Genomic DNA, 25,332 nt, shown 5'->3' on the forward strand with positions numbered 1-25,332 from the left:
CCCCCTCCTCCCCCCTCCCTCCCAGTGTTTGCTGCCGCGAAACAGCCGTTTCGCAGCAGGAAGCGCTGGGAGCTAGGGGGAGAAGCGGCGCGCTCAGGGGAGGAGGTGGAGGTGGAGCAGAGGCGGCGGTGAGCTGGGCCGGGAGGGGAGCTGCTGGTGGGTGCAGAGCACCCACCAATTTTTCCCTGTGGGTGTTCCAGCCCCGGAGCACCCATGGAGTTGGTGCCTATGGAACTGTGTGTTACCTGCGTTCAGCGGCAGTGGAACTGTCCACCGCAAGGGGTATGGTGCTTTGCTCAGAAGACGGCGCTTTCTTGGGGGTTAGTCCAACACTGTGGAACAAACTCATTCCTCCAGGAACGAAGACCCTCCACTATGCTCCACTTCACGGCATGGCGCACTTCTCCTCCAAACACTTCCAGCTGCATCCCCATCGTACGTTACGTTTGTTTTTTAAAAACAAACTAACCCCCCACACACAGAGTGGATAGCTCAGTGGTTGGGGGGAGGGATAGCTCAGTGGTTTGAGCATTGGCCTGCTAAACCCAGGGTTGTGAGTTCAATCCTTGAGGGGGCCACTTGGGGATCTGGGGCAAAATCAGTACTTGGTCCTGCTAGTGAAGGCAGGGGGCTGGACTTGATGACCTTTCAAGGTCCCTTCCAGTTCTAGGAGATGGGATATCTCCATTAATTAAAAAAAGTTTATCCTTGGAGAGGAGAAGAGAGAAAGAAAGAACCATGCACAACCGATGGTAGCCACATCTCTCGATACACTTCTGGCAGACACTTAGATACAGCACTGATGAGGGCCTGTCATGGGGTCTCTCACCACACTGGTGCCTCCTGCTGACCATTTCAGGAATTAGCTCTGGTCAGCAGGTGTGCCCTCTGATGGTGGTGGCTCTCCCGTGCTCATCTCCACCTGCAGACCCACTGCAGTTCCAGTCTCACTGCCTCTGCTTCATGGCACAGCCCTCCGGCCGTGTCACAATCCGGGTTCCCCCCTTCCAGGGGACTCCTTCCGCAACAGTCTAGACTCTAGCCACTCCTCGCAGTGGCTTGGTAGTCCATAGCCTGGCCACTTCTTCAGCGGCAAGTGAGGAGGAGGGGACCCAGGTCCGCCCACTACTCTGGGTCCCAGCCCAAGGACTCTGTAAACAACAGCTTCCTGCTGCCCCTCCTTTCTTTCTCCACCCGTCTGTCTCAATTCCCTGGGCTACTTCCCCACAGCCTCAGCACCTTCAGTTCCTGCCTCTGGCTCCTTCACCCTCTTCCCAGGGCCTCAGGCCTGCAATGCAAGCCCTAGTAGTCCTCTTCACGGTGCTAGTTTCTGCAGCCCTCTAGGAAGCCAGTTGCCTCCCTTGGGCTTCCTGCAGCAGACCATATGCTCTGGCCTGCAGCTTCCTTTTATGTGGGCCGGCTGGGTCCTGACTGGCCGGTCCAGCTGCCGCCCTAATTTGCTGCAGCCACTGCCCTAATTAGCTGTTTCCTTGCAGCCCTCCAGGCTGAGTTTTAACCCTATCAGGGCAAGTATGGGGCAGACGCCCCATCACAGGGCCATATAAGTAACTGACTAGAACAGAATAGTCTTCTAGCCTGGCAAGAGGATCCCAGAAGTTGGAGGTGAGCACTGTCTCTGAGGTCCTCTCAATCCTTGGCCTTTCTGCTGGAGCTGCCAACACGAGGGCCAGATGGCTGCCACCGCCATGGTCCGCTCCTGACGATGCTTGAATTCCAAAACGTACGTTGATAGAACTGAAGCTACCCAGAAGGCCAAGGAATAAAAATCAGTGAAGCACAGAACCGCTCCCTGTCTATAGCTATTGGAACTCTGGTACCCAAGTTCCCCCTCCCGCCCTGCTGTCCATACTCCTCCTCATGATTCTCAGATGACGTGCAATGGGAGAAGCGGGAAGGAAGAAAACGTGAGCAGTGGTGGTGGAAAACATGGTCTGCTAGAGAGAGACTCAGTGGCAAGGAATTTTCTCAAACCATGAAGAAAGCAGAGACTTTTTTCCTGTTGTCAGAGAGGAAGCAAAATCATGCCACTAGAGCAGTGGTTTTCCACCTGTGGGTCCCTGGAGTCCACAGACTATGGCTAAGAGGTCCGAGAAAGGCTGTCGTTACCATAGAACAGTGGTTTTCAAGCTGTGGTCTGTGGACCCCTGGGTGTCCGCAGACTACGTCTAAGATTTCCAAAGGGGTCCACACACCTCCATTCAAAAAATTTTCGGGTTCCACAAATGAGAAAAGGTTGAAAACCACTGCACTAGAGGGTTTCCAGACTGTTTCCACAAACCCCAACTGCCTCCACGCAATCCCAGAACATGACACCTCTCAGAACAAGGGGCTATCAACTTAAAGAGAAGATCGCCACATCTGGGATGTTCTCAGAGGCCAGAAAAACAGCAAGTCCCAAGCCCAGCAGCCTCCTTCCAAGAATGCAGCCCATTCAGACAAGGGAGGCATTGACCGCAATCAGGGCCACAACCCGTGAGCCTGGCCCCTCTCCTTCCTGGATAGAGAGCACCTGGGTTGAGGCACAATGGTGGGTGAGGGAGATGCACAGTTCTCAACTCCAACAATATCGTCTTCAGCAGGAGACTGCACTGTGTTTGCCTACTTAAGAATCTGCAATTCTCAAGGATTGGCGAATTCCCCCAAGTCCCCTTGCCTACACCTGGAGAACCGAGCCAGGAGGCCCCCGAAAAACAATCCACCTAATCATTTTGGGGAAGCTCATCAGTTTGAATCACCGTGTTGACAAATGGCTCTAGCGCGCAGGGGAGAAATGGTCCTCAGAGAGAGACAAGGTAGGGGGAAAGACAAGACCTACACAGCGGAAGGGAGGGAGGCAGACAGTGCGCGTGGATGGGGAAGGGGACAATGAATCAGGGAGATAAGAGCCCAGAGTTCTCACACACACCAGACAGCTCTCTCTGTCCATGTCCGAGACAGGGGCTTGTCAATCACACTACAGAGGCATACCGCTGGGGTTATCATACAACTACCTTAGGCAACCATCGGTCAACTACCTGACATTCAGCCATCAGAGATCAGACATCACAGACAACCTGCAGACCTACAACCAGCTGCTTCCAAACCCTCAGATCTCTGCCTGCCCCCCACTCAGCATTTTAGCCTCCAATACAGACAGACAGGGCAGCTCAGGCATGGGACATTCCACTGTACACAGCCATCATAGCTGCACAATCCCTGATACTGCAAGAGCCCCTGGGAGAACAGCTCTTCAGCCGCCTCTGGGGAGACAACAGAGCAGAGAACTCCGGGGGAGACAGGCCAGCTCAAGGTAATGGGAGAGAGAGCCCTTCGCTTCTAGATCACCCCATCAAATCCAGACCAATAGGGACCAAAACTGAGACATGTTGGTCTGTGGCTCCTACATGAAATGAGTTGGTGGATCTCAGGCTAGTTCCCAGTGCACTTGTATCTGCATCACACAATCACTCAGTGACCCTTGTTGCCAGATATCAAGGACTGACTCGACCCTGGAGAAAGGTATCCCACCATGCCCCACAGGGCAAGTTGGCAGAGCTGCGTAGCAACGCTTTGCACAGCTGCGCCCTTGGCTCTCCCTGCTCTAGAGAGAGGACTAACCCAGCCCCTTTCAGCAGCACCGAATTCACTATGCTTAGGAAGCAGAGACGGCATCTGTGCCCTCTTGGTCCTGGGTTTCTCCTTTAACTACAGTTGATGAGGGACTGAGAGCTGAGCCCCGCAAACTCATGCCACCTCAGGTGACAAATCTTGCCTGCATCTGCTCAAATCAGTGTGTGATTCCATGGTGGGGGTGGTGTGAGTCAGAGGGAAGGTGCAAATTACACCAGTGGGTTACAGTGCCCATCTCCAATCCCTCTTTCTACAATACAGAAACTCAGAGACCAGCTGGTCAGGTGGTAATTATGGCAGCTTCACCTGCCTTGGGGACAATGTGGGACACGCTCCTCCTTGCAAGAGGCATAAGTCAAAAGAGAAGGAGCAGTGAGGCAGGCCTGGGGTGCTCACCTCCTGCATGATGCTATCAGTGGGGAGGACAGCTGGGATGCAGAGGCTGAGGGCTCAGCAGCACTGGGCCTGCTTCCCCATTAATGCGACGAACAGGGCCTCAAGAGTGCAGCCCTTGGCCTCCTCCAGTCCTGGGCTCTATTGGAAACACCCCACAGCTGTTCTGCTCCAAGGAGGAACCAGCTAAGCGGCTCCACCACGAAGCCGCCCAAGTCCAGTCCAGTGATAGGAGGGTTCCCCTCTCTCCTTTAGCCGACCCCTGGACTTTCCAAAGCGATCTCAGCCTGATTCAGCTCGAAATCATGCCTCCAATTTTGTGCTCTCTCTCTCTCAACTGCCTGTGCTGTTCTCCCATATCAGATCTGTACCTCGCAGGATTCCTTGCCCTTCCTTCCCCTCACTCCCACACACTCCTAGAGATGCACTTTGATGCCGCAGCATAAGAATATTCTTTTTTTTTTTTTTTTTTTTTAAAGGCAGCTGTAAATGTACAAAGGGACTCTCTCAAGCAATGCTAGCTACCCTGCCACGGAGCAGAGATCTGGTTCAAACAGCACATTGCTGCCACCCTGTGCCACACAAGGGACCTGCGTGCGGAGCTCTGCTATGGAAAGACCACCACATTTTCTTCAGACCATATTTTTGGAGCTAAGCAGAGAATGGAGCCCAATTTTGGAAAAGAAGGATCAGTGAAAAACCGGTCAGTATTGTTATCTGATTCCTGTAATAAAGAGATACACTACTAAACAGATATGTGGATTGCAATAACCTCCTGGCCACCTAGGATTTCAGAGCTGTCACTACATTGCAAACCATTTGGAACTTTATGGTAACAGAGGATACAGAACTCATCAGACCCTACTTTCTCCAAATTACCTGCCACTTGAATCACATGAGACTCCGTCAGCAGTACAGGACCTACGACACACAGCTGAGCATTCTGGATTCCCTGCAGAGTTACACATTCCAGCATTAGGGGATGGAACTCGACTCCCCACTTCACATCCAAAGCTGCTTTTTCAAAGGTTGATCTCCAACTGCAGAATGCCAGGGATCTACACTACACCAGCCCACGCAGTCTTGACGAGGCTGGGAAAACATACAGAGAACACTTCATCCAGGCAGATGTGACTATTGTTTCTAGAAGGATGTAAAGCCCTGGAAGGAGAGGAATTATTCAATCCCTTAAAGTATAACTAGGAATCACAGCTGAAATTGAGCAAAGGACAATTTAGGCCAAAATAACAGGGAAAGCTTGCTAACAGTGAGATCTATACAACTGTGGAACAGTCTCCCAAGGGGCGGTGCAGAAGCCCCACTGCTTGAATCATTTAGAACTAGACAAAGCTGTGGAGAATAGTCTGCAGGGTCCAATCCTGGAATGATTCCTGAGGACATTGGCTCAATTATTATTAAAGTGCTGATGAGTCTGAAAGATGGAAGAGACGTCTCCTCACATGCTGTCGCTGCAGGAATCTGTGTCACGATTCTGAGACTGTTGCTTTAAGAAGTGACTAAAGAGCATTTCAGCAGAAGCCAAGCTCCAGGAAAATGAAACATCCTTTCAATCCCTTTATTTAAGTGCTCACAATTCCTGTTTTGAGGCAGATAAAAGAAAGATAAATACTGAGTGAAGTAAATTAAGCTGTAAGTAGAGAGGATTTTATTAAACAAAAAGCGAACTGCTAGAAGCACAGCCTTGGCAGCTCACTGTTTTTTTTTTTTTATTTTTAAGTGAATTTAGCAGGCAATCTTCTGTTTACTTTGAATAATACATGCATCAAGATTGCCCTGTGGCTTTGGAACTGCAATTCAGACCCTTCTTCAGCAGGTGGAGATAGGGACCTATATTTGGGATTAGCATTGTAGGTCCCAGGAGAATAGTGGGTGACCTGAAGAAGAGATCTGTGTGAGCATGAAAGCTTGAATCTCTCACAAACAGAAGTTGGTCCAATAAAAGATATTCCCTCTTCCACCTTGGCTCTACAACTGGGATTGAAAGTATTTGATTTTAATTGGTGTCAAATATTGATTTTTTTTTCTGTTAAATTCTTTCTCCATTATTCTGAAAATATCATGTAGGAGCTACTAAAAGTGTGTGCGTTTCAAAGAGCGTTTGGTGGTTAGTTAATGTCCGTAGCAAATAATTCAACCTTTCATGAGGCTGTCACAGCGGGGTCATGGGCGTCCAGACCTAGTGGTCAGAGTTGCAGTCCACCATCATGAGACAGAGTCAGGATCCCAGGGATCCCAGGTAGGAGACAAACTGGAGATCAGAATCACAAGCCAGATGCCAGGAGTCACGCCGGGTCAGGATGCCAGGAAATCAAGCCAGAGCTGGAGCCAGAAACACAAGGCACAACAGTCCAGAGCAGGATGGAGCCCAGTTGTTCAAACAGCTTCCTGTTCCAATCCTGCTGCTGCCTTACATAGGGCCAGCAAGCCAATCAGCTGCTCCCAGACTCTGCCAACAGGACCTCAGGGGTGGAGCCTCAAACTGGGGCTGGGCTTCATGAGTCCCAGGCTAACAGGTGGAGGGTTGAGTGGAGCCACTCCCCATGACCCCAGGCTCAAGACCTGAGGGTCATGACAGGCACAACAGTGCAACTATCAGATCCTGTAAGCAGCGGTGTGATCAAATATTTATTTTTTACTTCTTCAGGTGTCAAAAACAATAAAAGTGCGCACATACACAAATCTACAGGTACCTCATATTTAAACAATCCTAGAATGACAGAAATCACTGCCCAGCAACATGAAGTACTCCTATATAGTTAATGCTTCAACTCACCCAGCCAGTCAATCAAACAGGTAACAAACTAATTCAGGCATGCAATAAGAAATTGGCGTAGGAAGTCGGTGAGGCCAAGAACTTACCAAGATTCAAAAAGGAATTGGACATGATTATGGGTAACAAGAAGAGCCGGAGTTGTTGTTATTAAACATTAAAATTTGGGAAGGGATATTAAACCTCGGGCATCAGGGGCTAAGCCAATCTTTATTAGGGCATGTCTACACTAGAAACGGAAGTTGACCTATGTTAGGTAATTACTGCGGTGGCTGATGTCCACACTATCCTGCTTCTGTCAATGGTGCGTGTCCTTACCAGGAGCGCTTACACTGACTTAAGAGGGGCAGTGTGGGAGGCTGAGAGCCCAGAGGCAGCTGGGCTCCTGGCAGGGAGCTGAGTGCAGAGCAGAGGGCGCCCGGCTCAGAGTTGGGAGCCTGGGCAGCAGCTGGGCTTGGAGTGGGACCCAGGGGGCAGCCAGGCTCTGAGCAGGGCAGCTGCAGGCCAGCTGGGAGCAGGAAGCCCGGGGGCAGCCAGGCTTTAGCTGGAGCCCCTCACCCACCCCAATGACAGCCCGGCTTTCTTGTCAATTTCACGGCTCCACCATGGACCCATGAAATTGACAAGAATGACAGTCAACAGTCCATGTAAGCAATGCAGTGTCTACACTGCGTCACCCTAACTATACTGACATAGGCCCTATGGAGGTGGAGTTATTATGTTGGTGTAGTAGGGCACTTAAATAAGCTGGAGCAAGGCTGTAGCGCGCATACTGATAACTAGGGCGACGTAAGCTGCCTTATATCAACCTAACTCTGTACTGTAGACCAGGCCTGAGAGACTAGGATGAGACTAATGTGAGGGCACATTATCCCCATCTGCTATTGCAGGGTTCTTACACCTTCCTCTGCGACACCTGGTGCTGGCTCCTGTCAGAAACAGGACAGCAGGCTAGAAGGACCCTGAGTCTGATCCAGCCTGGAATGCCTATGTCTCCATGTTCCTTCCAAGCCTAAATAACAAACCAATATTAACACAGATCCAGAATGGCCATTCCCTCCCCTTCTAAAATCCTGCATGTCTGAACCAAGAAAACAAGTCGCAGATGTGTAGAAGGCAAGTTTTGTGTGAGTGCATGAAAATCAGGCTTTGGAGATTGGGGCCATCACTGCAGTGTCTGCGTCTGTCCTACACACTCGGGCGGTGCTCAGAGAATCATCTCATCCACCAGTCAGGAGCCGGGGAAGGATAGGTCTCTGATAGACATTCACTGGAGCTTTATCCAGACCACTCTGAAACAAATCAAGCAACAGGGCTTCTCCCCTCTCCCTTGGGGAGACAATTCCACATCCTAAGAGATCCCCCACCCTAGCAGGACGTTTTTCCTACTGTTCACTCTTTAGTTAATATCCTCCCATTCCTCCTAGTTACACCCTTTGGGACACCCCAAGCAACACCCCGGCCTCTTTCTGGGTGTAGACACCTCCTCATTTATGGACTGTCCTGACACCTCCTAAGCCCTATGTGCATGAGATAACTGACCCTTTGTTGCTGCCAATGGCTGGGACCAACACCTGGTGCTTAACACGCCCGCATCCAACAGGATTGCCTCCCGGGGGTCGGGGATCTAAACAGCTTAGAACAGAGAGTGCCACGTACAGCATGGTAGGTCCCACTGTCCTCCCTGCCCCCAGCCACCCAGAGGAAGTGCATCCTCTGCCCACAGAGCCCCAGGCAGACAGGCAGACAGCTATTTCCACTGTCTCATGACAAAGACGTCTATTTCTGGCCACTGGCCACCATCAGGAACACTGTGCCAGCCCTGAACAGGAGCAGATTCTCCTACCGAGCAGAGACGGTCCCTTCTGGGGAGGAGGCTCTGAATCACCCCAGAGGCAGGGAGAAGGGATGAGTGGGAACATAGGAAGGGGGCAGCAGGGTGGGGAAAGATCCCTTCTTTTCTGCAGTCCCGATTTGGAAAATAATATTTCTGGATGCTCCCCGGGGCCCTGGCGAGAGGCAGCACCCCCGAGGGGGACAGCTGGTGCATTGAGGGCCTGATGGTCCGGAACTACAGACACATCAGAGATGGGTGGTGTCCCTGGAGCACGTTTTCAGGCAAGGCCTCTCTCATCCTGCACTGCAAAGCCTGCCTCAGCAGTCAGCAACTGGGCACATCCAGGGGACAAGGACCTGATCTGCACACAACAGGGCAACCTTTCCCCGGGCTGAAATGGGCACTTGGGATGGGAACTGGGTAGGAAGGTGTCATGGGTGCCCCAAGGCTGTTTCTCAGCCCTCCCTGCAAGGCAGAATGGCTGGATCCACTGGCCCTGATCCACTTCCCCACTTTCAGCCTGCCCCCCAGAGCTGTGCCACATGACCCGCAAGAGGTGTTTGGCCCCTTGCACTGGCTCATTCCCGCACATCAGCACCATATTGGCTCCATGGGCCCTGGGGAGCCTTGGCGCCAGGAAGGGGGTGGGGCAGATGTGCCCCGCAAGGCACAAACACAGGTGCCAGCTAAGAGGACGGCCCCTGTCATGCGCTCTCGACCTCCAGGAAGGGATCCAGTGAAACGCACTCTGTTTTATCAGCTGATATCGGCAGCCTTTTCCCCACCAGACTGTTTGATCACTAAGCACTGCTCAATGTACCAGGTACGTGGGGCTGGACACACCTCCACTGCTGCCCCCCATACCAGGCATGCCCTCCGTGAAGTGATGACGTTCCAAATGTACCTGGTGTGGGGGTGGCACTGAGACGCACATCTGGGCTGTTTGCTCAGCCATGCTGGCTCCAGCTTACCCTTGGGCTGTTGGCAGAGGGAACCTTGCTGCTTCCCAGTTCTAGTGCAGCTCGATGGAGCAGGACTGAGAGATGCAGAGCTGGTTCTGTATCAGGTACTCATATGGCCCCCAGCTCCACAGCAGCCATCGCAGTGCCTCCTGATCCTAATGTCTTTGTCCTCACAACCCCCAATGTACAGATGGGAAACTGAGGCACAAAGCGGCTGTGACTTACCCAAGGTCACCCAGGGAGTCTGGCAGAGCCAGGAACGGAGCAGGTCTCCCAGACTGGCTCTCTAACCACCAGGCCTCCTTCCTTTTTAGGACTAAACCTTCCATTGCTGTTTCCCAAAGAGGTTTTCCAGTGGAATCCAATCTCAGCTAGGCTTTTATTTAGTGTCAGCCAGGTGCACAGTGGGGGAGGGGAATGCCCAGCTCCTTGCAGAGCCAGGAACCCAAACCCAGCACCCTGCTACTGCATAAGAACCAAGCATTTAGGTGGAAACTCCTACAGCTGATCAGGTCTGCCACAGCACCACCTACCTGAGCTGGCTTTGGGCTAGCAGCTGCCTCAGTTCCCACCCCCCCTTGGGCTTCCCAATACCTTCGGCACAGGCTTTCATATGTTGAGTCACACCCCTTTTTGGGGCCAAGGTTTATTAACAAAGGTCACAAGGAAACCCAAGAATTCCCCTAACCTTCCTAGCTGGCTCCCAACCCTCAGCAGCTGCTGAGCCCTGGGCCTGCTGAAGTGTTCCTCTGGCAGGCTTGTTCTCCCCACTCCAGCCTTCCTCACTGGCTCCAGCTCCGTGCAGGCTGTCGCCTGGGAGCTAAGGCACATCTCTTGCTGTAGAGCAGCTCACGAAACCCTCTTGTTCCTCTGAGTCGCTCCCTGCTCTACATCAGGCAGCACCTCCCAGGGTTTCCTGCCTGGAATCTCCCTGCTCCTCCCTTCCACTCTACAGCCTTCTCTCATCTCCAACCTGAAGGTGGATTTTAGTCACATGACCTGTCTCTGCTCATTCCCTCCACCTGGGGAGATGATTAAAGGGTGTCCCCTGTGGAGCAGAGCCCATCTCCCCTTAAAGGGCCAGTCACCCTGTGACAGGACCCAACTCCCCTTTGACTTCAACATGAGGGCTTCCAGGATTGAGCCCAACCCCTCAGTAAATAACAAACCTTCTTTTACGCAAGTATTGCTACAAAAAGAGGGATAAGAGGGGAACAATCCCAAGCAATGCTGGCAGGAGCATGCAGAACATAGTGCAGCGTTTTCTATATGGTGGCAGCTTCGGGACTCAGCTGGCAATGGTGCTGAGGATGCACAATGGAATGGCACTTGGAGCTCGGTGGGCTAAGGAACAGACAAAGGCAAGCAGAACCATCTCAGGACCTCCCCTTTCAGATCAGGGCTGTCGTCCGAGGACACTGCCTGCACACCCACCCTGTGCACTAACACAGAGAGAGACCAGACTATACCCAGCGGCACGCCCATTCCTTAGCAAGCTGCTGATGCTCACCTCCAATGGGCCCATAGCATCAGGCTCCATCACCCATGCTCCTGCTTTCTCCCAGGCTGCCCCACAACCTCGGGGGGCACTCGCCATAAACATCCATAAAGCCCCTTCTTTGTTCTCCTTCAAATCCCTCCTGAACGCTCTCCTTTGCCCATGTAAAACTGGACCTTGGCTGGGCTGCTGGTGTGCTGAGACCACAGTCTATCTCTCAGACCAACGCTGGCTCACTGTTTCCATATACTCCCCCCTTGTCTGTACCCACCTGTTGTCTCTTGTCTTCTACTCAGATTCTCAGCCCTTTGGGGCAGGGACCGTCTTGTTGTCCTGTGTTTGTACAGTGCCTGGCACAATGGGGTCCTGGTCCATGCCTAGGGATCCTAGTGGCTAGCGTAATACAAATAATAATAATGATAATAGTCCAGAGAGGAGGGTTTCGGCACCCAGCAGAATAAGGGACAGGAGGTCTGTAACTGCCCCCAGCTCCCTGCAATTGAAGTTCAGCACTAAGGCCAATTCTGGCCCTCTCCTTTGCTTCTACAGCACCTTCCCTCCAAGGATCTCCAAAGGTCTCACAGCCTGTCCTTCCTGGACAGACCCGAAAGATCAGCTTAGACACATGTAGGAGCAACCACACTTATTCCCGCATGGGCCGGGGAACCCATCCCAGAGGAACGATACCACAGTGAGGAGCAACAGACAGAGAGTGTCTTAGAACCAGCACTTGGCAATTCGGTCTTTGTGCAGAAGCAGGGCTACTTGAATGAAAACAGCCACCAAGGAAAATGTACAAAGCTGTCTTTATCCCACAGCACCCCCTACGGTTGGAGCTGCTTTGATGTGCTCCAACAGGAAGATCAGCAGGTCTTCTTCAGCTAAGGCTTGGTGCCCATGCTGCATTCTAGTCCTGCTGTTCTAAGACCATGACCAGACTCCCCTTTGTTCATAAGGAATAAGTGGGGATTAAGAGTCCACAGGAGCACTCATTGTTCTGCCAGCTTCTCAGGTTTCCCCAACAGCCAGAGGCCTGCTGGCAAACAGGGAGGGGGGAGGTGATGGGTCTGCTTCCAGCAGCCCTTCCAGCTGCTCTTTAGAACTCTGGAAAAAGAAAGGGCTTGGGGGTGGCGCCTCCCGGGCTCCCAGCCAAGTCTCTGCTGATTTGTGAGCTGGGAAAAGCCAGAGGGGATTGGGCCTGACATTTTCCCAGCTGGACGGCAGTGGCAGAAGTCTCTCAGTGAAGCACACAAGAGGCCCACACCCGAGCAGGATGGGGAGAAGCCTCAGAGCTTGGCCTCTCCGACTAAGCCATTACAATCAGCTAGGCCCACAGGCAGGAGAGACCTAGGCCACCTGAATCCAGCCTCTTCAGAGTAAAGCAGACAGATCTCCAGCCTCCCGCATCCCCTACCTGGGCTCTACTCAGCTTCCTTCCTGCTCCAGTGTCCCACAGGCTGCAGACCTCCCTTCCCTCCTGCTCCCCTCTGCGCCCAAGCCTGGGTGCTTTGGAAACAACGGGGAAGGGTGATGGAGCCTCACTGCAGGCGTTAGGGTGGGGTGAAGGAGGGCAGTAAATGGCAGTATTCTACTCAAGCTTCACCCACAGCCACAGACTAGGTGGGTGTTTCTGTTAAAATAATTAGCAGTGGAATAGGTCCCTTTCACTTGCCATCATTAGACTTCAGAGTCAACTCCCGCTCAGATGGATGGGGGCAGCTCACGCCGGTGGAAGGATCAGATATTGAAGCACCTGCACAAAGACCAGGTAATTTTACAGACAGGATTGAAGGGTGGCTGTGGGGAAAACAGTCTTTCCCCAGCCAATGCCAGCAGCTTGACCGAGTGACAGTCTAGACTCTAGCCATTCCACTGCCACAGCTACAGCCATGTGCTTTGCCAGTAGCTGGGCGCTCTTTGTGCCCCTCTGCGAGAGTTTAGCACTGCAGATCCACAGAGCGATGGATTTCCTCACTACTCCTCTGTACTGCCCCGTCAGCCACCCGCACCCCTCCAATCTGTGTGCCCCCATGCCGCCCGCACTCCTCCAATCCGTGTGCCCTGTGCCACCCACACCCCTGCTCCCGTCCCACCCGCACCTCTCCATTCCGTGTGCCCCCATGCCGCCCCCATGCCGCCCGCACTCCTCCAATCCGTACGCCCCCATGCCGCCCGCACTCCTCCAATCCGTGTGCCCTGTGCCACCCACACCCCTTCTCCCGTGCCACCCGCACCTCTCCATTCCGTGTGCCCCTGTGCTGCCCGCACTCCTCCAATCCATGCGCCCCCATGCTGCCCACACCCCTGCCCCCGTGCCACCTGCACCTCTCCAATCCGTGTGCCCCCATGCCGCCCTCACCCCTGCCCCCGTGCCGCCCACACCTCTCCATTCCGAGCGGCCCATGCCGCCCACACCTCTCCATTCCGAGCGGCCCATGCCACACACTCCCCTCCAATCCGTGCGCCCCTGTGCCGCCCGCACCCCTCCAATCCGTGCGCCCGCACCCCTGCCCCCATGTCGCCCGCACCCCTCCATTCCGAGCGCCCCGTGCCGCCCGCACCTCTCCATTCTGAGCGCCCCGTGCCACCTGCACCTCTCCATTCCGAGCGCCCCCATGCTGCCCTCACTCCTCCAATCCATGCGCCCCCGTGCGTCCGCACCCCTGCCAACGTGCCGCCCGCACCCCTCCATTCCAAGCAGCCCGTGCCACCCGCACCTCTCCATTCTGAGTGCCCCGTGCCACCTGCACCTCTCCATTCCGAGCGCCCCCATGCTGCCCTCACTCCTCCAATCCGTGCGCCCCCGTGCGCCCGCACCCCTGCCAACGTGCCGCCCGCACCCCTCCATTCCAAGCAGCCCGTGCCACCCGCACCTCTCCATTCTGAGTGCCCCGTGCCACCTGCACCTCTCCATTCCGAGCGCCCCCATGCTGCCCTCACTCCTCCAATCCGTGCGCCCGCACGCCTGCCAACGTGCCGCCCGCACCCCTCCATTCCGAGCGCGCCGTACCGCCCGCAGCCCTCCATTCCGAGCGCCCCGTACCGCCCGCAGCCCTCCATTCCGAGCGCCCCCGTGCCGCCCGCAGCCCTCCATTCCGAGCGCCCCCGTGCCGCCCGCAGCCTCACCTCTTCCTAGCAACCACACACACGCACCCCGTCACCTTTCCTAGCAACCATGTGCACACACACAGAGGGTGGAGATCATCTCTGGCTCCCTGAGCCATTCCTCATCTCACGCAAGCACTGTTATTTTGGGGACGATCATCTCACAAATCAATCTATTTTCCATCTAGATCCCCCTCTTTCTACTGGGGCAGCTTCACGTCCCAACAGCAACACCCTATTCAATACCGGTTTCCTTATCCCATGGGAGAGGGCAAGCAGCTGCCTTTCATTTACAGCCCGGGCACTGGCGGAGGAGTTCGTTCACACAGGCTGATGCCATGGGGAGTTTTTTGATCATGCTGCAGTAGCTTGGCCTGGCTTGTCTTTGAAAGTCTGCTGGCAGGCATCACGGGTGCTGTGCTATGCTCCCATCAAACACTGCACTATATCTGGCAATGGACCAGGTCTCTCGGGCAGGCTGTGTTATCCAGTAGCTGGAACAGAGGACTGCGAGTCGGGAGTGCCAGGTTCTATTCCTAGCTCTGCCATTGACTCGCTGTGTGATTTTGGACAAATCACATTGCCCCTCTCTGCCTCAGTTTCCCCCTCAGTAAAACAGGGATATCCCCCCACCCCGTTTCACATGGGTGCTTTGATGCATTGCTCTTATACAATTCATGAGTGTTTTAAGGTGTTTGGATGGACGATGCTGTAGAAGTGCAAAGTATTATTATTTTATTAACAATAATATCATGCAACTCCAGGCACAATGGGGCCCTGATTCTGCCTGGGGCCTCTGGGCACTACACCAATAGAAATCATAATTCCCATAAGCACAACAACAAGCACTGAAGTCAAAGGGGGGTTATGGTGCTCAGCCCTGCCCAGAATCACATCCTGAGTGCTGATGAACGGTGCCAGATGAACAGCGCTGGAGACCAAGGTCCCCCCGTTATTACCCAGCACCCAAAGCAGCTGGCATTGCTGCTGGCGATGCCCCACCCACGGGAAGCTGGGGACACCTCAGAGCAAGAAGGAAAACTGATGTGGAGAGGTGGGAGCTGAACCAGCTCACAGCAGCAGGGGAAGATCCTCCCAAAGGCCACCATGCCCCACATCCCCCCAGCAGAAGCAGCACTAAGGCCATGTCTACACCCGGATCAGCGGGTAGTATTCGATCTATCGCGTCTCGTCTAGACGCGATAAATCGATCCCCGAATCGATGCCCATACTCCACCTCGGCAGGAGGAGTAAGCGGAGTCGACGGGGGAGCCGTGGCAGTCGACTTGCCGCCGTGAGGACGGCCAGGTAAGTCGAACTAAGATACTTCGACTTCAGCTACGTGAATAGCGTAGCTGAAATTGTGTATCTTAGATCGATCCCCCCCCCACCCCAGTGTAGACCAGCCCTAAGAAACCAACGTGTTGGGTGGAGCCCTGGGCTCAGTGGGGGGCTGAGCTCAGTCCTTCCAGATCAACCAGGAGACTGGAGAATTGCTCCTCGCTGGAATTAGTTATCCAAGAGCTCTGCTGTGAGTGCACCCCAGAGCCCCTGCATCTCTCTTCCCCCTGGAGAGCCAGCTCACCTCTGTGAAGCATGAGGGGTGCCTTCCCTTTTCCCCAGCTAGGGCATTGCCGGACCAGCGGAGAATGTTCTGACATGGCCAGAGCCAAACAGATCCCAAAGCAGTAATTCGGACTGGACCTAGGGACCCTGCAATGCAGCCACCTCTGGGATGGAACAGGGCACTAACCAAGATAATACTGCATCCCATCAAAGCTGGAGGGGGAATTTAGGGAGACAGAATGTCCACTGGCTGGGACTACAAATGACACCCCTGCAGGGTGAGAAAGGTGACCAGTGCAGAGGGTCAGAAGGAGCTGTGCAGAGCCCCATCTCTCAGCTTACCCAAGGGCAACAAATCCTATTTGAACGTGGGGTGTAAAACGGGGGTCTGCAAACACGATGGGGCCAGCTGGAGGGGAGGGAGTAGAACCGGGTGAACAAGGGACTAGCCAGTGGAACTGTGTTTGCAGAAAGCAGCTTTCAAAGGCACCTTTACAAAACTTTCCTAACAAGATGTGTTGAGTGCTATGTGCAGACCATTGGGGGCGGGGGGGGGAGGAGAAGGCCGTGTGCAGACCAGAGGGAGGAAGTGGGGAAAGGTTCTGTGAAGACCGTGAGGGACAGGGAGGTGAGGAAAGGCTGTGTGAAGGGGCAGGGAAGGAGGTGAGACATATCCAGACATGACCGGAGCAGCCCTGTTGAATGAATGTTTCACAGATGCTCGGAAGCTCTTTCCTGGCAAGCTCCAGCTAAACAATGGCTTAATATAAAGTCCAATGACATTTTGCCGCTTCTTATATCCTTAATACACACTGAGATTCCATGTTATTGCAGTAAAGGAGGAGCAGCCTGAGCTAAGCACCTTTCCCAGGGACAGGGCGCTGCTCTCCCTGGGTATCTGTGGCATGGCAGATGGAATTGTCCCAGCAGTGGTGCAGGTACCATGGCTCAGAACGTCTCTTACCAATGTGGTATTATGACCTGCCCCAGTGTAACCGACAACGTTGGCAGGAGAGATTCAGGGTTACCACCACGCTGCCCAGCCTGCCTGTAAAGTCTGCTTTGGCCATTCAGTAGGTGGTGCTCTCTGCCCTTGTTAATGGTGGCCCAGCATGAGGCTGGGGTCTCTGCTGCTGGAGGAGCCATGTATTTCCCTTAGGTCCTGATCATTTATAGTCACTAAGGCCTTTGTGGCACTGTTTGAAAGAGGAGAGGTTGGTAGCCCCAAGTCCTGGCCCAATTCCATACACTACCCTTCTTTGTCTCCTGTACTAAACGGCTGTGTAGCATTGCTGGGCACTGTTAAAAAGCTGCCACATTCCACCTTAGAGGTGGCTGAATTAAATAACCCCACTAAAAGAAATTAAACTGATTCCAAAGGTATCTCCATGTCTGCTGCCAGGAGGCAGCCGGGAAGCCAGCAGGCAGATAATGGGGGGAAACAAGAGGATCCCCCCAGTATGCCAAGAGAGCAGGGGTTTCTCAACAGCTCCAAGCTCATCCACACTGCTGACCCCAGCAACTGATCCAGAGCCTGTTTCCCTTCCCTGCTCAGACTGAGAGCTGCCAGATATACACTTTGCTGTTTAAAGAGGAACGGCCATGCCAGAGGCGCCTTTCATAGGACATTTCTCCCAAGAGCCAGCTCCGTGGCCAGCACTTGTGCATGCTCCCATGGCTGTTACTAAAGAGATTCATGTTGGACTAAGGCGTTCATCCTCCCAACAGCTCCTGCTGTGATATTACAACCCTCCGGTTCCTAATGTCATGGGACGTTGACATGGGAACAAGGACAATGTCAACAATCCCCAACAGCAGAATTAAGTCGGGGAAGCCGAGGGCTGACAACTGCAGTGAGAAGGGGGAGAGGAAGGGCTGCAGACGTGAAGGCTGATCGGCTGGGCAGAGTGACCCTGTACTGAAAGTCCTGATTTTCCTGCTACCACTTGTGGAATATTCGTTCCCCGTAACTCAAGAGGTACCACTTGTGAACGTGGGCCTGACTCAAGAGCAGATGCTCCGCGCCTAGGAGCTCAGGGAGGGGAGATTATTCACAAACAGCCTGTTAATGTCCAGTATTCAGCGATGGGCCAAAACAATGACAAAGCTTTCCAGCAGCATTTACAATCTGGGAAGAGTCCTTCGGTCACAGTGCAGGGCAGTCAGCCGCTCAGATCCCCTGCCAGCCCCAACTCTGCCACCATCCTATTCCAGCCCAAACTTGTACCCACTTGGAGTCCCTCTCTCTTTCTCTTAGCCCGACTGTGCCACACTTTACAGGTGGCAGAAACAACCACCAATGCACACACCCTGCCACATTGGCATAAAGCTGGCATCCTGGAGGCATGTCAGGAGAGGGAAGTGGCAGGTCTGGGGCAGGAGTCTACTGCACTGTGGCTATTCTCTGCTTCCCACATCCTACATGGAGCTACAGGACGATGAGAGTAAAGGGGCCAGGCAAGGGGCAGATATGGGGACTGCTAGAGCGGCTTGTGGCCACCAAGCTGACTCCATGACAAGTGCTGTCAAACACACAAACTGAACAAACGGGTGCACCCAGGGGCTTTTTCCCTCCCATCTCCTCCAGCAGCAGTGGCCACAGGGGACCCTGGTAACGCTGGATGGTAGAACGTTTGCAAACAGAAGTTCGAGGCGTAAGTGGATGGCGTCCCCTTAACAGGAGAGGAACGTTGACAGTCAGGCTGAGCAACACATTACACCAGTCTAAAGGCACCACCAGCCAACAATAAAACAGGGGTAGGCCTCGTACATTCAAGGCAGCTTCCTGCACCACAAGACCAGTCGCCCAAGTTCAGCAGGGACCAGAAAAGCCAAGCAAGAGCTATCAGTCTAAGCCCTAAGTCCAAGAGCCCCAACTCCCCAGCACACACACTCAGAGCTGCTGGCAGGTCTCGCTCAGCATTCCTGTCAGGTCACATTGGGTGTTGCTGAATCACTTGTGAGACTGTGTCTATATCACGGGCAGATGCCATTTAACAAGTCAGTCAATCATCCTACTTATCCCCCTGGGAATTAAGACTCAGGTTGGTTTACTGGCCATCTGGACTAGGTCAATCTCAGAATCCAAGGTACTAACCTGCTGCCTAGCATCCATTAGACAGTGATCTTCTCCCCACCTCCTGAAGAGTTTGAGCCAGAGAGAACCATTTTACTCTACAGGGAAGCCCGTAATAGGCTTAGGATCTCATCAGAACTCACTAACTGATCTTGCAATTAGCAAGCACCAGCAGAAAAGTGCAAACTGAAGGTCTCAAGCAGTTCTGAGGATATAAATGTTTTCAAACCTCATCTCACAGGCCAGAGGTGGGGTAGGTTAGAGAAGGCTCAGAAACCAGGCATAGGCAAGCATGTAGTGGGAGGAAGAGACAATTTGCTTTTAACCATAGAGAATATCAAACAGCGGCCCAGAAGGGGAGGCTGCCCTTCCATCTACAGGGGGATCTGGTATCCAATGCTTTACTCTCATGGTTTAGGACACCAGCCCCACTCCATAGAGAAGTACAGGGGTGTTCCACCCAGCAGGGGTCATATGGAGATTATGCTTATTCCTGCTCTCACTGAAACCGAACTCCTCAACACTTGCAATTGGTCCTCCTCAGACTCCTGTCCCTACAGTGCCTCCATTGAAACTCCATGAGACCTAGCCCAGAGGATTAGCGAACTCACCTATTGGGATGCCTACAACTAGCCCGAGATCCCCCCAGATTGGGGCCTCTCTGCCATATACAGACTTGAGGCCCATATTTCAGAGCTCCGCCCAGTTCCCACAGCTGTGTCACCCATCCTGGAGGAGTATTAGCAGCATGGCTTCCAGGCCTGGCCAGCTCCAAAGAGCTCCCATCTGGTTCTTACCGTCTGAGGGTTGTCATAGTAGACGCCGATGGAGCATAGCTTCGGAGAGATGCTGCAGCTCTCCGTGAACAGCTTGCCACACTCGCCGTAGGGCCCCACTTTGAACTTGTACGCCAGGGTGATGTTGCGGATGGGGGGCGAGCCAGCACTCACAACCACCTCCGAGATGAGCCCCGAATAGATGGCAAAGCCAAAGAGAGTCAGCAGCAGGAGCACAAGCAATGCCCCAATCAGTCCAAGGAGAACCCAGTCCGCCATGGCCCCTGGTGCCGCAAACTCCCCTCACAAACTAGAGAGGAGAAAGAGGAGAGTTAAGCCAATCTTAGGAGACAGCGGTCTGCCTCAAAGCTACTTCCCAGCAACATCAACCACCCTCCTCTTCCAATTCCTCTGCTTTCCACACAGCTGATGAATAAGTGAAACAGCAGCTAAAGCCAGCTCAGAAGCACTCAACAAATTAACCCCACACCCTGGTAACCATTCAGTTTTTGTAACCACATGCAAACTGTGCAACCTGAATGCCTCTTGGGAATTAAGAGGTTAAATGGCCAGGGGATTGGGAGGCACTGTTTGTTATCACCCAGTTACCAGAAGAGCACTGGTGCTCCACCCCCTTTCCCAAGATGTAACCAGGCGAGACCAACAACTAACCAGGTTGGAAATCCACGACACTGGAGGATTTATTTATGGTACAATGGACTAGGCAGAAGGTTAAGGACTACAATGTAAATAAGGGTACGTCTTCACTTACATCCGGGTCCGGATGTAAGCAATCGGTTTTCTGAGTTCGATTTATCGCGTCTGGTTAAGACGCGATAAATCGATCCCGGATCGATCCCGGAAGTGCTCGCCTTCGACGCTGGTACTCCAGCTCGGCGAGCGGAGTACGCAGCATCGACGGGGGAGCCTTCCTGCCGCGTCTGGACCGCGGTAACTTCGGACTAAGGTACTTCGAATTCAGCTACGTTATTAACGTAGCTGAATTTGCGTACCTTAGTCCGAAGTGGGGGGGTTAGTGTAGACCAGGCCTAAGAGGTCATTTGTTTCTCATCTCGCCTACTGGCAAAGAGCTTTGTGGGAAGAGGCCCACTTCTTAAAGAGGGCTGGAGTATGATCAACGTGACTTTAAACTGTGCTTCCCACCCCTCCCAAGACCAGATCACTCTAACCATACCACAGCCAGAAGAAGTGAAAGGCACAATGTAAAAGGTAACATCCTCGTACGTTAAAGAGGCACTGTCAAGGTAGAACTGCTTTATTTCTTCACCTGATTTTTAAATCTGAAAGAGCTTTTAAAATGGCAACTGACTTTCCACCATTTGTGCTGTTTGCTTGCTGTCTTCTCTTCACTTCAGGCAATGAAACTAGCGTGGTGAATTTCACTGGCTGGTTTTCACACACAAGCAGGCTGCTGTTGTGTTTAGCTTTCCAATAAGCCAGGGAGGAAGTTTCAATCGAATACAATAAAGAAAAGTTTTGATTTTATTTTCCCCATAACCCCATATCTATGCTCATGGGGTTTTGAACAGAAACTAAATTTGGGACCCAAGTTAAATTCAACAGCACCCAAGGTGAAAACATTGGAAAAATTTACTTCTGAAAAAACAGTTCCACCGTGGCTGTTTGTTTATTCAGCCTCACATTGACCACAAATCCTGCTGCCATCCTCATCAATGCAAGCACAGCCAGGACCAAACACTTCAAAGTCAGCCAGATCCATCCCCGGTCTAACTCCACTCACTGCAGGGGGATTAGAATGGGGTGAATTTGACCCACCGTGTCTTATGTTCCAACTCACCTGAAAGTCAGAAGGTTAGAGCCAAGCAACAGCTCATGGTCTCTGCTAGACTCCTGACCAAGGATCCACGTTCCTAAAACAGGAGGGAGATAGTATCATTATTTCCTTTATTAAAAACTGCAGCATGAAAACCACCCTTCTCCCCCCCCACACACACATACACTTACTTTAGAAATAAACAGCCACCCCAACCACTTTACACGTGTGTTGTTGTGCTCCCTTTTCTAAAGGAATCAGGATCAGTTCCCCCTGCCCCCTTGAGATGAATGGCATGTCCCCTTAGTTTGGGATTGTTTAGCCACATCAGAGGTGGCTGAGGAACTCCATTCAGAAAGAGATCACTTTGGAAAGCTGCAGATCTCCCTGCAGGATTGGAGAGGAATTTAAAAAGAAAGACTCAGATTTTGGAAAGAAATCTCTCTCAGATCAAACATTTCATGACAGGAAAGGCCAGATGGCATGGTTTGAGCTAGCAATAGCGCAGAGGGGCGCTCTGCAAACCTTCCCAATGCATCTCAAGATATGTCCACTCTGCAGCTGGGAGCATGCCTCCCAGTGCAGGGGAAAGATTCATGCTAACTCTGCTCCAGCTAAAAATAGCAACATGGCTAGGTAGCATAGGCTCAAGCTAGCCACCTGACTACAAGCCTGCCCAGACCTCCTGGGTACATACTTGGGCAGCTAGCAAAGGGGCAAAACTTCAGCCAAATTCTGCTATTAATTAAATCTGGGGCAAATCTGCAGGAACTCCATTGAAATCAATAGTTATTCTGGTTTTATACTCAGGTAACAGGGTGCAGAATTTGGCCCTATGTTTTTATTTGTTTCTAAAGTTTACTCAATACAAATGTTAGTAATCAAATCACACCGATTATACCACACCCACACACATAAGCCTCACACAAAAGAAAAAGAAGAAAGGAAGCTTGCCACACAGAACAACTGAGACAGGGCTACAATCTATGCTGGTCAAAAATTAGGAAGAGGCAAGCGAACCGAGCCCCCAAGTAGTTAATCAGCTCATCCACTGCACAGAGGTTATTGACGAGCACAGAAACTGGAATCTGTTATCAAATCCCATTTACCCCCTTCTCTACTCATACAGCTGTTCAGTTTCTCCCAAGTTCTCAACCTGTCTTGTTTATTTCAGTTGTGTTCTGCTTCCTGGTTCACGTGCACCAGCCTGATGAGGTCACAGCTCGTGCACAGTCTGGGAAGCCAACATGCATTTTTCCTTCCATTCCTTAAAGAGCCACTGATGCTCTATGGAAAACTTTGGAACACATTCACTTTGGCAGCAATTCTGCCTGGGTGTCAATGTTTTATCCAGAGGGAAAGGGGAAGGCAGTAGGGGGCTGTTTCTAGGATTCCAGGGATCAAAACAGATTCTCTGCTCCTTTCAGAGTTTGTCCACTCCAGCTTCTTATTCCGTACCTGAGTAGTAATCTCCTGTGACAACTGTTCAGCTAATTGTAATGACACAAACAAAGGATTATGCCTTCAGGTAAGGACTAAACAACTGGAATGGAATGAGCCCTTGGGCTTTGACGCCACTGGGATTCAACAATACTGGTTACAAATCAGGGCAAATCATGTTTGTTGATAGCCTGGTTTTCCTGACCAGCACAGACTAGGATTTGTTATTCAAATGAGATCCAGGCTCACTACAGACTCTTGGGGCTTCCCTTAAATTGGTAAATGTTGGTTATTGTCAATTTTTGCTTCCATTCAAAGACTGACAAAGAAACACCTGTGTTCACAGCTAGAGAAAAATTAGGGTTTTTTATTTTAAATACTGTTTGGATTTTCCTGAAAGTTGCACTGTAAGGAGTCTCACACACCCAGATACCATGGTGATGGGTGCTAGAGAAAAAACACAGAGGAGAGCCCAGGGCATTGGTGGGTCGGGAGATTTGGGGGGGATGATCAATGCAGGAGGGGACACTGGGCACCCTCAGGAGAATTTTAGCATGCTGAGTGTTTGGCTGTTCCTCAAAGATTTTCTCTTCCTCAAACAAAAGAGATGTAGAAATCTTTGGGGCTAGTCAAACACCTGGCCCAGCAAGACTGGCCCCACAGTGAGTCCCCTTCCTGGCACACCGGATGCCACTCCGCCAGACACTCTGCTGGCCCCATGGAATCGAACTCTGCATGTCAATCCTCCTCCTTGGGAAACACTGCTGAAACCCTGGGATTGCCCAGCGCATGTCAGTCCCCACAATGACCCACACCACACTGTGATCCACTGCAGGCTGGTCTACAAGGGCTTACAAGCTCTGAGTGTCAGTCTCCTCCCGAAGCCAGCAGGGATCCCCCGAGTGCCCGTCTCACTCCCCCCGCCCGGGATCCCCCAAGTGCCCGTCTCCCCCTCCCTCGGGGATCCCCCGAGTGCCCGTCTCCCCGGGATTTGCCAGACCCGTCTCCCCGTGGGGTCAGTTCCGCTCCCCGGCCGCGTCCCGCGCTCAACTCACCCTGCGGCGGTGGCAGCAGGGCCGGCTCGGTGCTGTCCGCTCCTGGCGGGATCTAGTTTCCTCAGTCTCGGGCGCTGCTGAGGCGGCGCTCGGGGGCGCGCCCGAGCAGGGGGCAAGGCGATCCCCCGCTTCACCACCGCCCCCGCACAGGAGCGCGGGGCCCGGCGGGACAGAGCGTGCGCGGGCACGGCCTGCCTGCGGGCGGGCTCCGCGTTGGGCGTGGTCCTGCCCATCCCCGGGGGGTGCCTGGGTAGGCGGCACAGGGGGTAGAGAGCGTCTCTGGGGTTGTACCATCCCAGCCACAGGGGGGGTCTCTGGGGTGGTGCCATCTCAGCGGCTGGGGGGGAGGGCGTATCTGGGGTGGCCCTGGCCTAAGCAGCAGGGGACGGGGTCTCTGAGGTGCCACTGCCTTGGTCTGGAGGGGTCGCTGGGCTGGCTCCTCCTTGGACCCAGCCCCATCCGTGGGTGAGCCTGAGGTGGCACCGCCAGTCTATGGGGAAGGGTCGGTTCTCAAGGCAACGTTCCAATCTGAGGGGCCTCGTTCGTCCCTGGGCTACCTCCCAGCTCTGCTCCCCAGCCAGCCCAAATGAGAGCCAGACACTGGGGGGCAGAAGGGACAGGAGTGACACCCCACACGGTGGCAGCCTGGAGCAGGGCGACGGGGCAAAATCTTGCTGTTGGAGGAGCATCCAAGGCTGGGGCCGTGCAATTTACGGAGCGGCCTTTCACTGTGGTGCTATAGGAGGAGATCTCTAGCCTTGTGTTGGGCTATCACAGATGCATGCCAGGCTGACACATTGGCATCCGAGGAGAGTACCCTAGTTCTGTAGTATTGGCTGAGTGGCTCAGGGCAGACTGTGTTGCCAGAAGAGGGCTCCAGCTGGGCCTGGTGCAATCAAGAGATGGGTGCAGAAGCATCTGTGGAGTTCCCCCTCCCCCACCAGGCGAGGGTGGTATTCTCAGAAGAATAACCCCAGCCTAACACAGAATGGGAGAAGTGTCCCTCTGGCAAGGTGACATCAGGAGAAAGCACCCCACTGTTATCCCCCAACAACCTAGCCTGCACCAACAGTCATTTTTATATTGGAATATTATTTAAAAGTTGACTAGAAAAGGATGTGAAAGTCCCCATAGCTCTGTCACAGTGAAGCAGGAAGTGGCAGCACGACTAACTCACACGTGGATGTCAGTCAGCGATAAGCATCATAGAAATGCCTATAAATAAATATTCTGAAAATGTAATCCAAAACCAACTGATTGTCTACCAGACAGTGTTCATCACTGGAACAGCAGGGGACCTAACAAAATAATCAATATCCGAGTATAAAGGCTCACATGTGATCTAGTTTCCTCACCAGAGGACTTCAGGGTAAGGAAATGTTATGTTTCTGTGCCAGGACTATGGTAG

General features: G+C 52.9%; 1 protein-coding gene across 1 annotated transcript in view; it reads right to left on the bottom strand.

The window, feature by feature from the left end:
• TEX264 (testis expressed 264, ER-phagy receptor) overlaps nt 1–24,009 on the bottom strand; it is a 132,724-nt gene extending 108,715 nt beyond the window's left edge. Inside the window, exons 1-3 of the mRNA XM_065407872.1 lie at nt 23,925–24,009; nt 21,454–21,526; nt 19,656–19,944 (exon numbers count right to left, since the gene is read on the bottom strand). Of these exons, the coding sequence (XP_065263944.1) occupies nt 19,656–19,913 (258 nt within the window). The 5' untranslated portion in view covers nt 19,914–19,944; nt 21,454–21,526; nt 23,925–24,009. The remainder of the gene's footprint in view (nt 1–19,655; nt 19,945–21,453; nt 21,527–23,924) is intronic.
• Between the last annotated feature and the right edge of the window lie 1,323 nt (nt 24,010–25,332).

Source organism: Emys orbicularis, chromosome 7 (genome assembly GCF_028017835.1).
Source record: "Emys orbicularis isolate rEmyOrb1 chromosome 7, rEmyOrb1.hap1, whole genome shotgun sequence".
Taxonomy (NCBI): Eukaryota; Metazoa; Chordata; order Testudines; family Emydidae; genus Emys; species Emys orbicularis.